Below are 16,754 nucleotides of genomic sequence, written 5' to 3'. Positions count from 1 at the left end.
TGCTACCAGGATACTTTTGCATCAGCAAAGCCATGTATTAATGTACTCACTGTGATAGTAAGTTTAAATGGTCAGACTTCAATAGTATGTCCTGTTAACTAATTTGAATGAAAACATGCATCCAGATTAAAAGCATGTCTTACTAAAAAAAAAAAAAAAAAATTAAAAGTACTGTGTGTGCTTTGAAATGCTATTAGCATCTTCAAACTAAAATTAAAGCTTTTTTTTAGCTTTAAATCACATTTGCTTAGCCTCAGGTGTAAAATAACCCTCTTACAATACACAGTGTAATTAAACATGCAGAAGTCTTCATTCAGACCTTGTATCTTACTGCAGAAAAGGGGCTTATGGGCTAACCCTGTTACCAGTTCAGACCTGCTGCAGGAGTGAAGTCCCAGCTAACACCAACTAACCGGATACCAAGAGCTGGCAGATTTCAAAGTCCCCTCAGGTTCCACATCCCAAACACATATAAGGTTTTACAGAACATTGAGCTACAGAAGAAATAGAATAATAATAATAATAAAAAACACTGTTCACATTGTACATCAAAGCCAGACACCCATGGAGTTTGCTAGGATTCTATTAGAGAAAAAAATTGATCTCTGGCTGCAGCCAGGCTGAAAGAACTTATCAAATGTTCTACTATTTACCAACTCCAACCTGACCCAGCTCCAAACAATATCCCAGCTCTGATGGCTGTGGTAATGCGGACACAATAAGGCTTTCTTTGAACGAGCTTTAGAGAGGATAAGCCCCTCCGGCCATGCAGTTGCTACCTCAGTCACCTGACAGATGCTTAGGGAAGAACAGGCCCGGCGCCACATTCAGCTGTTGCCATGCGGACCAGGAATGGGAAGCACGTGTTCCTACAAAAAGCAGGTGTGCACTTTATTTAAAAAGAAAGCTCCTGATGAACACGCCAGTGCTCCTGCCCAGCTGAGGTCATTTGCTGCAAGAGCTCTGAAGAGCAGGTCTCCAAAGAGCAAACCCGGGGGCTGCAGCCGCGCCGGGGGCGCGGGCCGAGCTCAGCCCTGGGGCTCTGCGGTCTGCAGGGGCAGCCGTGAGCAGAGAGCTCCTCTGCAGCACAACTCGGGCCACCAACCGCAGCAAGGAGCACCCCGGAGGGCAGCCCTCCAAGCACCAGGAGCAGATCCATCTCCTCCACACGTGCAGCTCCGCTCAGATGAAAGCTGTGTTTCGACTTACACCCCTGTATAAACTACACGAAATCAGTGTGGATACAGAGCAGGACAGATGAAAACAGAATCTGGGCCCGCTTCTTCTTCAACAACACTCAGAGATTTTCTAAAAGCAAGCTATGTGTAATTTGAGCAAATTAATGTCACTCGCCTATCTTCACTCATTACCATGCTAGCGAAGTACCAATGATTAGTCATTTTGATAGTATTCATATAAACACTGGCAAAACATATAAGCCAAGAAACTCAAAGAGTAGTTTGGCAGCACAGTTCCCCATTTGCTGGGGAATTGTTGAGAAACCTGGTATTTCGTATGGCAATTCCCATACCTGCCATTCTTCCCAATTCCCCTTCCCTACCTTCCCAAAGTACTTCCCAGAGTCAAGTCTTCCTCTATCTAATGATACCTGAACAAGCAAGAAAAGCTTCTGGTAACGGTGGCAAAAGGGCTGCTTCCTCGAGAGGCAGATGTGTAGTGGCTTTGTGCAACTGCATGCAGCTCTGCATTTTCTAAGTAAGTCAGACAGTTGGTACCTCCAATCCTTCACCAAGAGTTTTGTTAAATTGTTTGACAGCTCTTCAAATGTCAAAAGACACAAACTGAACCTTTGGATTTGTCATATTGGGAAGAGTAAGACTTCCCAGAGACATGCCATCATTTTGTTCCAGAAATAGGTATGACCAAACATGAGAGCTGGGCACAAGAATATTATGTGATTTCAGCACTTTTAACATATGTCCATAGAAGGCAGCCAATTCACACTCAAATGGCTTAGGCTGCAGAGTCCTTGAGTTACAGTTTTGGTTTACAGAAGCAAGAGGAAGAACCTGGAGCAATAGATCCTGATGTGCTGATTCCATAGCCCACATGTAACTTCCTTAGCAATACTTCTACAGGATCTGATTATCTTTAGCTAAAACATAAAAAACAACTTAAGGCAAGGGGGAAAAGCTGCAGTAGCAAATGAGGCACTCCCTACATGTGAAGTGCAGGAATCGATCTTTGAAAGGACTAAAAGCTTTGGAAAAATAAACATCTGCTGGTATTCTACGTTTACGATTTACAGAAAAAATCTTAAGGAAGCCAGGCACGGAAGCACGGATCGTACTGGAAGGGCTGGGTTATTAGCGTGAGCACCGAGGACTCGAACTCTTCACTCACCAAGCAGGCTCTGTCGTCATCAGCATGTACAAAAGTCAGATTTTCTGCTACAGAGGAGAAAAATCAAGAAGAGTTGCTTGAACTGAGGGCTCAGACACTTTGTCTTCAGTGGGTCTGTGCCCACCCTGCGGCCCTTCAGGCGCCCAGTGTTTCTATTAAGGGCAAGATTGACCTCAGTTTCCAAGGAGCGTTAGCTCCCACACGCAGCAGCAGGCGCGCAGGCTCCCTCCAGACAGCTACCGCTTCGGTGCCAACGCAGCAGGCAGCCTCTTAAATCTGTAGGAAATGCAACCTCCACTCCAGCACCTACAGAGAAGCTTAGCTCTACCCAACAAATCCCTAAGACTAACCCTGCAGCAAAGGCACCATGCTGTGTCGTGGCCTGTACATTACTCTGAGATAATGAAAGGGCATGTGGTGTTTAAATACACTGGTCAGTTTGAGAGACACTGAGCTCAAGTCAAAATAGAGTGCAAAAGGAGCTCTGAAGCACAAGATATCAACCCTTCACAGAGGATGCTTCGTTATTCATCGCATTTCATGCTTCAAGCTGAAGCACCTGACCAAAGCAAGGCAAGGAACCAAGAGCCATCATATGTGTCCCAAAGCTGGAGCAACCACTGTCCAGAGTCCAAGTGACTAATTTGCTTTGCTGCTTTTTCCTGCCCTCCCCTACATTTTTTATATGTGCAGTGACATCTGGCACATACAAGAAATGTGCACATTGTTTAAAAGATAAAACGGCTCACAGCTGAGTTGAAAAGGCATTCTGCTGCACTGCTCTAAGAGGGATAAATCCCTTGTCCTACACTACCAGCATGGACAATGAAATGGGCTAGCACCATTGAGATGTATTAAGATCAAGTCGCTTGAACCTTGGCAGTGCTCAGAAAATACATCGAGCAGCTCAAAACTGCAGTGCCCAGCACACAGTGAACCCTCGTACCAGCGGGCCAGACTTCATCTCAAGGACCTCAGCACTCCCTCTTCTCTCCCTTAGTGCACGGACGCCTGCTTTTCTGAGATGGGCTCCCACTGGAAGTTACTATGTTCAGGAAGACTCATTTGTCCCCTTCTTTCTAGGGGATATTGAGTAAGCGTGCTCAAAAGTCCTTTTTCACATTTTGTGATCTGAGGGGGAAAAAAAGATTCAGGACAAATCAAGTAAGCCCACACGCCACAAGCCAACCACAGGCATGTAAAAGTGTTTTACACAAGGAGAAGCTTAATTTAGTGCAAACAGCTCAATAATATGCATTATCATGGAGCAATAATGCAAGGCTTTTATCATAAGCTACACCTATTGAAGGTATAGATTATAAAAACAATCTGATAAATACCTAATAAAACAGGCAAATAATAATTATAATACTCAATGATTTCATTTGCTTCTATTAGCAAGCAGCATTTTTCAATCAAATGCACAAGTTGTATTTCAGGAGCAAGAAGTTAAGGCTTATAACCTAGCTTGGCTGAGCTACACTACAAGCGTTTCACCTTGCTTGTCACCTTTGCATAGGCCACCTAGAAAAAAGCACATACAAACACCTTAGAAGCTGTTGCCCTCTGAAGCACAACCACTCCACCACTCTCTAGCTCAAAACGACAACTCTCACTCATCTGATGATTCCTCCCCTGCAAATTCCTAACCAGTGATACCCGGCGCGAGTTACTGCAGCATCAACAGGAGTTTGCAGGAGAGCAATTTTGAGGCAGCAAAATACTTTAGAAACTAATTAATGTAACGTAATTAGTGTACCCCATATAAGTATTCTTCTTCCAGCAGAAGCTCTGCACTATGACAGTGCTTAGGGCAGTCTTAAAACAAAACAGGCATTTAGGTTGACTGTTTATGCTCAGTTTAACAAGACCTCACGGATGCATTTAACAGAAGTGACAGCATCCAAATCCTGTACACTCTGGAGGCCTTTTCTGGCTCACACCAACAGAAAAGCCCTGTCCATTTGTTCTCTATTCATGCAGTCCCTACAGAAAGGGGAACTCACTGCTGGCTATTTTTCCCCACCACAAACCCATTGACACAGCGTGTTCAGGAAGCAGAACTGCCAGCTTGGAGGCCTGATATCATTTCAGCGCCCTCCGATACTGCCAGGTCACCCCTGCACAAATGTGTCCTCGCTTCTCAGCGGCCCTGCTGACAAGCAGGGTTCAATAAAGCAGAGCCAACTGGAACAGATAACCTAGAAACGCTAGTGCCCAGTAAGGGAAGTTGAACAACACATAGTTCCAGCACAAACACAAATCAGACTTCAACTAAAAGTATTGTTGTGAAGATGCCTGAAAAATATTAAATCAAATCTCATTGAGAACCACCTAGCTAAAACTTACAGGCTATCTAGAAGTTGTAGGGCCAACTTCAGTTATATTATTTAGTTCCAAGTCCCCATGATCAGTCAAAGCAGCCACTGTTCTCATGTTAGGCAGGGGGCAGAGGAGGGTAAATACTCAAAATTCTTTCAAAACCTTTGCAGTCCACAGAGATTATGTAACAGTTGCTATAGTCCTGGAGCACTATTTCTGTCAACATCAAGAACTCCTTACTCTTATCCCTTTGTACAGACAGGAGAGCAGCAGCAATTCCTAATCAGCCTTTTAAGGGTTTGACATGCGGATCCAAATCCTGTGACAGGAGTCCCTAGCGAGGGCTGCAGCACAGAGCAGCAGGCTACCTACGCTGCAAGCACAACCGATGGCACCAGGGGAGATTACAGAAAACACAATTATCTATAAATTACACACATAATCACAGGTAAATTACATGCAAGTACATACAAATACAAATAGGTGGCACATGCCACCTGCAGCAGTCCTGAAATGCACTTCCTCGGACTCCACCCTCATTGAGAGGAAGCCACATACGAAACAAATCGCAGAAAATTCAGTCCCTTCCTGTGCACAGATCACTAACAGTGGAAAAGTAAGTAGAATCACAGTCATAAATGACTACATATTGCTGAACAAAAGCCAACATTTATTCAACAAATTTCTGGGAAAGCAGCTCTGCTTGTATGAAGTCAGATTGCATTGAAGCTTTGGCTCTCGTGTCTGAAAGTCTGAAATACTGAGTTTATCTGGAGGGGGAAGAGAGACCCATTTTAATTCTCCTGCTGTTTTGTTACTGCTGATACATGAAATCCAGCACAGTGCTGAGAATAAACAATTTGAGGATGCCAGGGAGCTCAGCACGCAGCAAGTGGAAAGCACTAGAGCTTCTTGCACCCTTCACCCACCCTGGACATCCAGACATTTTCTCCAGGCAAAACTCACCTACTTCTTAACTTGTCCAGGGCTCTGGACATGCAGCAGGTCCCAAATACCTGGATGCAGCAAGTATCTGGATGCAGTAACTCCAAATACCTGGAGCAATCTGGAAACGCAACATGAACACCTACGCAACAGCGGGGACTTCGGGGAGCTCTAACAGCCGAACTGCTCCCTCTGTAACCGCTCCAAGCTTCCTGCACTGCAAGGAAGGCAATAGCTGCTCTATGGGGTAACCAGGTATTTGCTGGATTTATCAGAATTATGCAGCACTACCAAGTATTTTTCTTTTCAGTTAAAAATATCCATCCAGATCTTAAAGTCAAGAGAGGATTAGTTTAACATGTAGTTACATTTTTGCCACTGGTACCATTCAAAATATCGTAATATGTTACTGCTTTGAAAAATTCACCAGGATTTTCTGCAGCACACAATCTGTTCACATGACAACGGAAGAGATTTCCAGAAGTAAAACAAACACCCCTACAAGTGGCCACTGCATCTGAAATACAAGAAAACAGCAGAATGGGACAGCAGTTCGTTCAACACAGGACTTGCAGCCCTCTTAGAAGGCTCCTTGCGGGTTTCAGTGTTGAATTCCTTGTGCTGGTGTTTCTCCTTTTAGTGAGTCATCTCACATGTCTGCTTGAGTTTTATGTCCCTATACAGCTAAACAGAGTACAAAATGATTGATTCTTGTCTATTATGTTTTCTAGCCTGTATGGGAGGCACTCAGGTCTCTGAGCATAAGTTTTTCTTATACCAGATAAGATATCAGATACCAGAATGAGTCCCTTGGAATTTCCCTTCCCTAACATCAAATCACTAAGTTCTGCTTTTAACAGAAAATTTCCAGGAGATTTTTGGATACAAGATCCACAGGAGAACTTCCAACTGTTTTCATACCAACATAAAACACACAGGCAACAGTCGAGGGACTCAGACCACTTAACTGGTGATATTTACAGCAGGTACTAGGAGAACTTCACAGTTGGACTTCATGATCTTGAAGGTCTTTTCCAGCCATAACGATTCTAACTTTCTAGTACAGGGTTAGACTCTGTTCGCCATGTAAGTCACCGGAGAACAAGTAAGTCAGGTTATTCCTATATTAATAACAGATATTGAGAAAAAATATTTACACCAAAACCAGCCCTGTAGAAGCAGAGTAAACCACTCTTCCATATGCTGCAGGATATATATTAGGAACAATATCCATTCCACAAGTCTGGCGATCTGAGAAGTACTGCTGTTGCACTCAAACTGCTACCGTCAGGCGCCTTCTGTACCCCTGTGCTTTTAGAGGGCACTTGGAAAGTTATTTTTAAATTAAAAAAAAATATGTATACACTTCCTTCGAGTACACATAAGATCACCCTGAGTAAAAAGATGAATGAACCAACCAACTTAGCTTTGACTTTTAAAGGTCATAGTGATCAGGAGGGACACACACGCTTTTTCAAACTCCAAACGAGATAAAAACAGCTTCTAACGCGGATTATTTCTTTGTCCCAGCACAAGCTTACTACTGCTACGGCACAACTGAAAATGGTGGTAGCCATGTCTGCACAAGTAGAGGAGCAAACTAGATGTAGCTTACAACAGACAGAAAAGTTCATTGCACTGAGTTCTGAATTGCTTTGCTCTAAAAATTGAAATGCAGCAATAAAGTATTTGGCTCCTCTGTAAATTCTAGATATGCAAAATCAACTGCTTCTTGAGCTGTATATATACAGAGAATATGTATATATATATAAATGTGTATGTGTGTGCACATATATATATACACATATACTCTGTATATATACACATATATGTATATATATTATATATATATACACGTGTACATGTATATATATGTATATGTGTGTGTATATATATATAATATATATATATCCCTTCTTTGATCAATCTTGAGATCTACAAACTCTTGCAATTTACTTTCATTTATGTACAAAAAAAAAAAGTCATCTGGGAAGAGAAAGAAGGCTACAGAGTGGTTTTTCCTTCCACATCCTCACGTTTTTCACTTTAATAACTTTGGACACCTCATGTCTACATCCAGGACTATGCACCACTTTGAAATTGTACCAGGGAACTGTCAGTTCTGCATAACTGTCTTAAAAGTTGACGTTTCACTCCTTCCTTTTGCTCTCAAGCTTAGGAATTAAGTTTCGTGAACAATAAGTCTGCCCTTAAACATTCTTGAAAGAGCCTTTTGCAGTTTTAAAAGTGGTGGGGAACAGAGTTCAGAGCTCTCTTACCAAGCAGAAGCCCACGATGAACCTGCCTTGTGACCCTAAACCTCAAGTAAAACCAGGGAGCCCAGATTCCTCGAACAGCGGAAAGTGACCTATCCTTTCCCACCATTAAACTACCTCCAGTCCTTCTGTCCTATCCCTATCACAATGATATTCCTCACGACCCAGGAAGGTCCCCTCGTGCCAGAGTAGGGAGGCCCAAACTAGGGCCAGGTGCTAAATCTACTAAAAAACAAAAAGAGACCCACCCCACACACTCACATCTCCACAGCTACCGCTGGATGGCTCTCAGACAGCAAGCTGGACACAGCAACTTGTTAGGTGCTGGCAACAGGGCTTTCAGGAAGGATTCAGGTGGCAAAAATCCAGACACTGCTATTTTCATACTGTCTCAAGCCAGATAGCAGAATTCCTTTGGGAAGACAACACCACAGCTTTGCCAACCTCCATCCTTTGGTTTCCTTCTGAAAAGCAGCAACAGTGGGAGTGCTAAATTCCTAGAGACCTGCCAAACATAACTCATATTTATCAAAGAGGGGAGATATATATATATATGTACACATATATATATACAAACATACATATTCTATATATATATATATATATATATATATATATACACAGCTCAAGAGGCAACTGATTTTGCAGCCCACAAACAAGTTCAGAGAAGGAGAAGAAAAACAGTTGCATTTGCTACGAAAATCCATGCCTTATAACTGCTCCTAAACCACAGATTTTCCCACACAAGTACAGAATAAGTCAAAGTTGTGGAGAAAAAACAGTATAAACAAGTCACTGTACTATCCTCAGCACTAGCATTCTTTCTGAAAATATTCTTGAAGTCATCCTTAGTAATACCGAGTAGAACAGCTAATGAAAAGTGTCATTTGAGAAAGATTGAGTTCTTTTCCCTCCATATAGGCCCTTACTGTATAAACTGTTCTTCCAAGTGACCTGAGCATCCGTACTAACAAACAGCAGGCTTGGCAGACAGCACCTTTCCCTAGGCATGACAGGGAGCATCTGTTCCCCTAGCTAACCACACACCACCACAAATGTCTTCTACCTGCTGCTCTTTGTTACAGTGCACGTGACTTGGGTTGCCTGACTGCAACAACATGGTGTTAATTATACCAATATCTTATACATATGGGCACGCACACCCTCCGATCCAGGGGCAGAAGAAAAGTCCCCCTTGTCTTCAATTAAACGAACCAAGCCGAGCGCTGCCTTGTCCATGCCGGGACGTGAGGTGTGAACGTTGGGGTTGTTCTGGTCCCAGTACTGTACAGCACATTTAGTCTGGGCGCTACTACTCTTCAAGAGAAGGCACCCAAGGCACTTAGACACCTAATTCTGTCTTCGTTGCGAACTAGATTTAATGCCGTAAGTCTAGTGTCCAGGACCACCTGCCTCGGTGCCGTTATCCTGACGCCCAACAGCCTCGCGGTGCCGCAGACGAAGCTCCTTTCGGGCGCCTTCCCCTCGCGGCTCAGCCCCGCTGCTCCCACCGCTGCCGATGCCAACGCGCAGCCCTTGCTGCTGCCACCTCCCCTTCCCAGGCCGCAGGCTGGACCCCGGCACCAGCCCGGCCACCGACGCGAGGCAGAACTTACCTCCCGAGCCGACACGGGGCAGGGATGGGGCAGCCGGGGCCGCCTCCGGGAAGGGGAGAAGGGAGGGGAAGGGCTCCCTACCTGACCTGGTTGTCACGGAACTTGCTCTGCTGGGGCTGGTTCACGTAAATGGTGCGGGCTGGCGCCTCGTCCAGATCCGCCGAGGACGTGGCTCCGGACATCTCATCATCCGCCTTCTTGTAGCCCGAGGGGGAGCACACGGGTCCTGCGGGGAGAGCGGCGGTCAGGGCGGCGAGCCGCGAGCCCGGCCGCCCCGCACATAAATAACGCGGGGCGGGCGGGGAGCAGCGGAGAGCGGCGGCAGCGCGGCCCGGCCCCCCGGCCCCGGGAGGCGGCGCCGATCCGCTCCGCTCCGCCCGGAAAAGCGCCTTTCCCTCCGGGAAAAGCGTCTGAGGAAGCCGGGAGGGCGGCCGGAGCCGGCGGCTCCTCCATCGCAGCCTGTAGCGACTCGCGGCAGCGGGAGAGGCGGCCCGCGAGCGCTGAGGCGCCCTCAGGGAAACCGGCATCTGGCCCCAACCTGAGCGACCTGCGGCTCTTCGGATAGAAACACTCCAGTCCCCGCGCCCGAAAAATATATTTTCCCTATCCACCGAGGCAGAAACGCGGGTCTCGCACCTGCTTTTCGGCCAGGCTCGCAGGACGGTTCCTTGTTGGCGCTGTTCCCGCTCGGCACCCTCCAGCCCTCGGCCACCGGAGGGCAACATCGCCCGTCCTCAGGGCAGCAGGAGCCGGCCCGTAAAGCTGCTGGAGGTAACAAAGAACGCGCTGCCAACAGCGCCGGGGCCTGCGGCAGGAGCTGCCTACTGCAAACTCGCACCCTAAGCAAAACTCACAGCCTTGAAGCTCATTAGTTTCTTGCCTTTAGGTTCCATCGACACAACTAAGTGAGCAAGAATAAGACGACTTGCCGGTATTTACTCTGCGAGAAAGGGCAAATTTAGAAATGTAAGGCTATGCATTACACAAGACTCAGCCATAGGCACACCGGGTGAGGTTACTCGGCCTGCAGAAACTCCCACCGCACCGAGGACAGCAGCACTGCCGAGCGGGAACGCGGGACAGGGGCTCTGTGGCACCAGCCATGCCTTCCCCAATGCAGTTGCACAACATGAAATTAATGGGATCAAAGTCCAGCACTCTTCAAAGCATTAAGTGCAAGGGAGCCTTCATCCCTTTTCCTAGTCAAGCGTCAGAAGTGCAATTATTCTAGAATGAATGTGCTGCAAAAGTCTTTGGAAAAAGACCTTATTTGTTTCATTTTTTCCCATATAATGACTCCCCCAATACCCGAAATCCTCCTCTTCACTAGACTCTTCATAGCCGAGTTTCAGGAAGCTGCCCCACAATTTAAGGATCAACTGAGGCAGAACAGTTGGTCAAGGTCAGAGGTCTGGTTTTGCTTAATGCGCTCTGCTCTTGGCATCTCCTCTCCAATACAGATGCCCAAAGACAAGCGCATTTACATTTGCCTTTAGATGCCCCGAAGTTCCTTAAAACCGGCTTAGGTGCGTTTACAAACAGCTGTATTAAGAGGATTCTCCCCTTTGGAAGCTGCTCAGAGCAGCTGCCTCGACTCTTGCTGGAATAAGCCTCATTTTGGAAGATCATCCAGTAATCCTGATCATTAAGAGATCTTCTACCCACCTCCCTTCCCTCTGATACCACACAAGGGACACCAAGAGCCTGTGGACAAGTGATCCTCTGGTGGTGGTCTTCCTGCTTATCCTCCAGGATTTCTTCCATGGAATTCAGGGAAATCTGTTCCCAGCTTCACTCCCGACTTTGCTCATAGCTTTATAGCCTCTGCTTCAGGAAGAAAGCAAGTCCAAAAGCTGTCACTGAACAGAAAGTGCTATTAAGTGTGACCATTCCTGAAGGACAGTGGGAAGGAAACCTGTAAGAGTTCTTGGCAGAAAAAAATAAAAAGCAAATGAAAGACAGATGAGCAGACACAGGCAAAGGACTTATACTGAGCCAGTCAACCCATAGATGCCTGCAAAGGTAGGAAAGGATCATGAATATCTCCTGTATTTCTGGAACTAAAACCGTGTCTAGTGCAGAACGGCTAGCCTTGGAGGCTTTTGAGTTTAGAGTCAGACTGGAGCTACAAACCCCCTTTTCTTAAGGCACAGGAGTTGTTTTTTTATGACTTTCTTCATACTATTAAGCAAGTTTATTTTCTACCAAAAAAAAAAATGGGACTAAAGTTTGGCAAAGTGTCAAAATGAAATTGTGATTTTATAGATTCCATCATTAAGAAAAGCCAGACAAATTATACCCTGACAAATTCAGATTGCTTTTCAAGTGATAACAAATGCAATGAATTAGAATTTAGTCTTACTTCACTGGGCCTGTGAAAGAAGATATTTTCCACATATATCTATCTCCTTAATCTCTGCTCAGCAATAACCATGGCTGCTCTATGATTGAATAAATAAAAATATGATGAATTCTGTAGCTTTCAGATAGATTAGTCATTTGGAAAGCTTGCCAAGTGTCAGAAATCACAAGAGAGCTTATTGCAAAGACATCAGTTTTCTCTTAGTTAACCAGCTAGTTACCGTTCCTGTCCTCATCTTGTCAAGGTACTGAATTGCCATTTTGTAAGACGTGTTAGTAGTGCAATTAAGCGCCTCCCCAACATAACAGAACACAAACCATGACAAACAGTTTTGCAATGGAGAAGTTCAGAGAAGCTGCACTGCACAAATTAAGAAGCTAACGCCTCAAGCATCACTGCCCACAGTAATCCCCATGATTTTGCACAGAACGTTTGCAGGACTAAGGTGTAATAGGAGGAATACTGAGCTGAAGAGCTCAGTGCTAAAGAAACACTGAAATTAACTGTAGACACTGAAAGGCCAAGGCTGCAGTGCTCATACCAAGTCCTGCGGGCCAGCTCCCCCAACTGCATTAAGCAGCAGTTATCAGTTAAGGCACATTTTAAAGATAGCTTTCCTCAGAGTCAGAAAGCCACCCTCACCAAAAGCCTCCAAACTTGTCATTTACAGGAACACAGGGAGGTATCATTTACAAGAACACATGGTGGCACACATTGTAGCATGCTCTCAGAGCAAGAAGTCAGCACACTGAACACCTAAGAAGGAAAATCCTATTCAGAGAAGTTGCACAGAAGATAGAATTCCTGTAAGTGCTAAGAAGCAAAGTTTACTTTTAACAAGCCACCCTAGACTTATTGACACTCACTATCTCTTTTCTAAATGATCTTTCACAAAATTATCTTCACAAACCATTGAGCACTCAAGTGGTCATCAGATGGGCAGTTCTGCATTCAAGAATTGTCAACAGGCTCTTATGGAAACAAGCTTCACAAATCACCATTAAAACAAGCTGTATTTACCTGAAATAAATTCCCTCTTACACTGTTTCATCAAACTCCTTCACTCCTTCACTTAACAGTCAATCTCACTTGCACAAAGGCAGAAGCTCAAGCGGGCAGAGCCCCGCGTGCTCCCCCAGGAGACGTGGGACACGGACTCCTTTGCTGCCAGGGCCTCCACAGAAGCCTTGTTCCCACCAGCACAGGGCTCAGCTGGTTGCCTTATATGAGTTATAAGCACTTCACAGGAAGGCCAGATGAACAGCATCAAATTGCGTGGGTTTTTTTCTTTTTCTCGGAAGTTAAAACATTTTTACCATGTTCAATACTGTAATGTTACTATACAAAAACTATCCAACACACTCAAGTGTGAAGAATAGAAATTCTGGAATAACTCACAGAGGACAGCTAGAAAATAAATTATCTGAAATTCTATTAAATTTGCTTCCCTTCTCTGCTTCTGTTTGCAGATACATGTTCTTCAAAATAAGATGTGCTGAGTGCTGCACACTGCTTACAAGCAGATGATGCACAGCCTTGAAGTGAGGCGAACTGCAATTACAAACTACTTGCTTCACTTCTGCATGGAGCTATTGGGGACAAAACAGATATTTCACATGCTGGAGGGGAAGCAAGCACAGACCAGCTGATGACAGTTACCCTACATCCTCAGGAAAAAGCAAGCTGCACCAAAGAAAAGAAGCTGTTTTCTAAAAATTACTACAAGGATAATTACTCCTTTGGCTCTTTTTTTGGATTTGTTTTATTTTAAATTGATTTCAAGTTTTGTAGACAGCAAAAGGCATCTTTCAAGAACTGAGAGCTTCCAGCAGGTACAGCTAACAAATCTGATTTTAAATTAACTGAGATCAGAGAAACAAAAAAATTCCTCATTTTTACTATATCGTCATAAAACAGAGATGGAAAATAGATATTTCCTAAGCTGTCCCAAGAGAGTTCCTTAGGGTTTGAGGCTAACCAGAAGGCCTGTAGAGGCCATTTACTCAAAACTATCTTTCAAATGCAACAGTAACAAGAAGAATGAAATTCTAGCAGGAATACAGACCGTAAGAAGAGGGAAAAGGAAATATATGGAATACTTTATCTAAAGAGGGAACAACACATTGGTCTTGCTTGCATAAAGTCTAAGCAAAAGTAGTCGAGGTTTTACAGGCTGCAAGTCGGGCTTGAGTCCAGGACAACACAAAGACCTTGACGAGCTGCAGTGTGGAAACAAATTTGGTAACTGTGGCACAGCAGTGTACATGGAAGACAGCACTGGCAGGCACCCTTCAGAGCACCATCAGGGACACACCTGCAGCTGGAGCTGAGAGTTATCCCTCCATCTCTGTCCTCGTGCAGGCACTAGGGAGTGGTTGCTGTTTTGAACACGGAGCCCTTGCAGGAGGCCAGCCCAGGGCTTTGCCACCAGGCCTGCGGACCAACGGGACGGACAGCCCGAGTCAGTGCAGCTCCAGCATGGAGTGACTGGTCCCTGGCTGATCAATCCCCTCAAATTAGAAGCCTGTGCTGTAAGATACAAAAGCAACATTATGCGTGGGCTCAGGAAACAGTCTCAGGAAAGGTACTATTTTATTCTAGCCCGGAGACAATATAAAACAGAAGAATTGGAAGTGAACTCCCTTCTGACACTTGAATGGATAGGTACATTCTCCAAATGCCTGCAAAAAGTTATCTTTTTGTAGTGATGTGCTCCATTAGAACCACCAAGATAGTAAATGAGCAAGTTAAGATAGCCTGAGTTCTTCCATAAGATCTTAGTGTTAGAAGCTAATCTGAAGTCATGTCCATCTCAGTAGCTAAATCTATAGAGGACAAAACCTTGTGTTCAGGTCAAACAGATCAAGGTGGCTATGGAAAGGTCCTACTAGGAACACAACTTGGGACATGGGAATTTAAACCTCTCAAAACTTCTCAAATGCCATCTCTGTTCAAGTTAGAACACAAAAAGCCATCTGTACTGTTGTAGCAGATGTTATGGAGATGCAGAGCAAGGAAGGAAAACTATTTTATGCATAGCTGAAAAACAGATTTGAAGAAATAAATTTTCATCTGTGCTAGACGCAGATGAGGAAATATTCAGATGCAAAAGGATGAGAACAAGTAGCCCCCAGAAGGTTATTAACAGTAAATAAAGTTTCACAAGAATGACAGAAGAGAATTGAGCAAAGGAAGCCTATTTTCCAACCTCCAAGATACAAGGAAAAAGTTGTCATCAATCAAGTAACCCAGACAGTGCAAAGGAAATTAAACAGATAGAAGTTCTGCATCTTCTCTCCTTTTCTCTGCACAACTATGCAGTGTAGGTTAATAAGATACATAGCTACTACTAAAAGAAAAAAAAAATCAGTATTTCTTTAGCCTTGATTACCATTAACAAGATGAAGGGAATCAGGGTCAGAAGACTTCTGTGACATGGATTTCAATCTTAGAAATTACTTAAAACTCAGGAGGAGCTGCCTAGAACGGCAGTCAGTAGATAGTTCTGCAGGAGGAGCCAGGAGGATGCTGGAAAGGGGTCACCTGTCACTCTGCTCTCAGCCCAACCTCGAGGATAATTGCAATGGTTTTCATGACCAACTGACTGAAAGACAGGTGAGTGCCCAGGAGTCTGGGTCTATTTACACTTAAGGCTGGGCAGAGCTAAACAAAGCCCAAAGCAAGAGCCAGATTCTTACAGAAAGATTCATGACTAGATTAACATAACCGTAAAACAAGACAAACAAAAAACCCCACTGTAGTACAACAGTCCAAATGCCTAAAGCTACACTCCAGTCTATGAACTAGGAGCTCATCTAGGGAGGTGTTTACAAACACTGGTCAGTCCTAGGAGTACCTAGGTACCAGTGAGATGTAGCTATGAAGAGCAACTGCAGTGCCATGATGTATGCAGGGATACTCACAGTGCATGTGGATCAGTAACTAAGAGTAGTAAGCATTGGCAGCTGTCAGTTATATAAGTGACCAGAACTGCACGAACACGTAAAGACGTGTAGGTCTAACGGATACAAATGCAACTGCTGGGATGAGAGAGGTGAGTGATGAGAGAGCCGTTTCCTCAGCTCTGCTAATCAGACTGGGAAGAGTGTGTGTCCGTGAATTTAAGTCCCTTCTTCCTGGGATTTAACCCCGACTGAAGCTGAATTATTTTGATGGCAGAGTCTACTTACTTCTGCATCATCTTAAATTACAAACCAGGAAGTTCTTCAATGCCAAAGATCATAGAATCATAGAATCACAGAATTGTTAAGGTTGGAAGGGACCTCTAGAGATCACCTAGTCCGACCCCCCTGCATACGCTGTTTCCCAGCGTGTTTCAAAGAGCAGCTGGATGAGTCTGACCACAACCACGTGCTGCAACCCGGGGCCGCCGGGGCCTGGTGCTACTTGCCTGTGACCAAACCCGGCTGGACGATGAAGGCAGGAGTCAGCGCCGAGAAGCAGAAATGACCCCAGCAGAAAGTTACAGACACCCCTCAGAGGATCCCAAAGCAGTAACCTGGTTTAAGCTACTGTGGGAATACAAAGGATACAGGTTAGCAAAAAAACTACATGTAGATAAGATTTGGATTCATAGTCACCCACAATTCCTGGATATTTCAAGACAAAACAAAACAAAACAAAAACAAAAACAAACAAACAAACAAAACACCCCTTGGGTTAAAGGATAACAGTTAAGTCCACCCAATAAAATGCACTCTCCTCAGTATGAATATAAAGCAGCTATTCTAAGCAAAGAGGTGGCCAAGCATTCAGATGCAGGAGAGGAAAGGTGCCTCAGGTTGCCTGTGGTCTAAGTTAAGACACACACTGCAAAGAGGCCTTTTTTTGCTTCTCTGAAGAGCAAAA

The 16,754-nt window shown here is 44.7% G+C and overlaps 1 protein-coding gene across 1 annotated transcript in view; it reads right to left on the bottom strand.

Annotated features, from left to right (window-relative positions):
* ATP8A2 (ATPase phospholipid transporting 8A2) overlaps positions 1-16,754 on the bottom strand; it is a 302,037-nt gene that overhangs the window by 260,791 nt on the left and 24,492 nt on the right. Inside the window, exon 2 of the mRNA XM_088522215.1 lies at positions 9,605-9,749. Coding sequence (XP_088378341.1) covers positions 9,605-9,749 — 145 coding nt within the window. The remainder of the gene's footprint in view (positions 1-9,604; positions 9,750-16,754) is intronic.

Source organism: Tinamus guttatus, unplaced genomic scaffold, assembly GCF_059628265.1.
Source record: "Tinamus guttatus ecotype Peru unplaced genomic scaffold, ASM5962826v1 Tinamus_guttatus_pri_ptg000150l, whole genome shotgun sequence".
In the NCBI taxonomy this organism is placed as follows: Eukaryota; Metazoa; Chordata; class Aves; order Tinamiformes; family Tinamidae; genus Tinamus; species Tinamus guttatus.
Note: the sequence above shows the minus strand (reverse complement) of the source record. Positions and strands in the feature narration are given on the sequence as shown.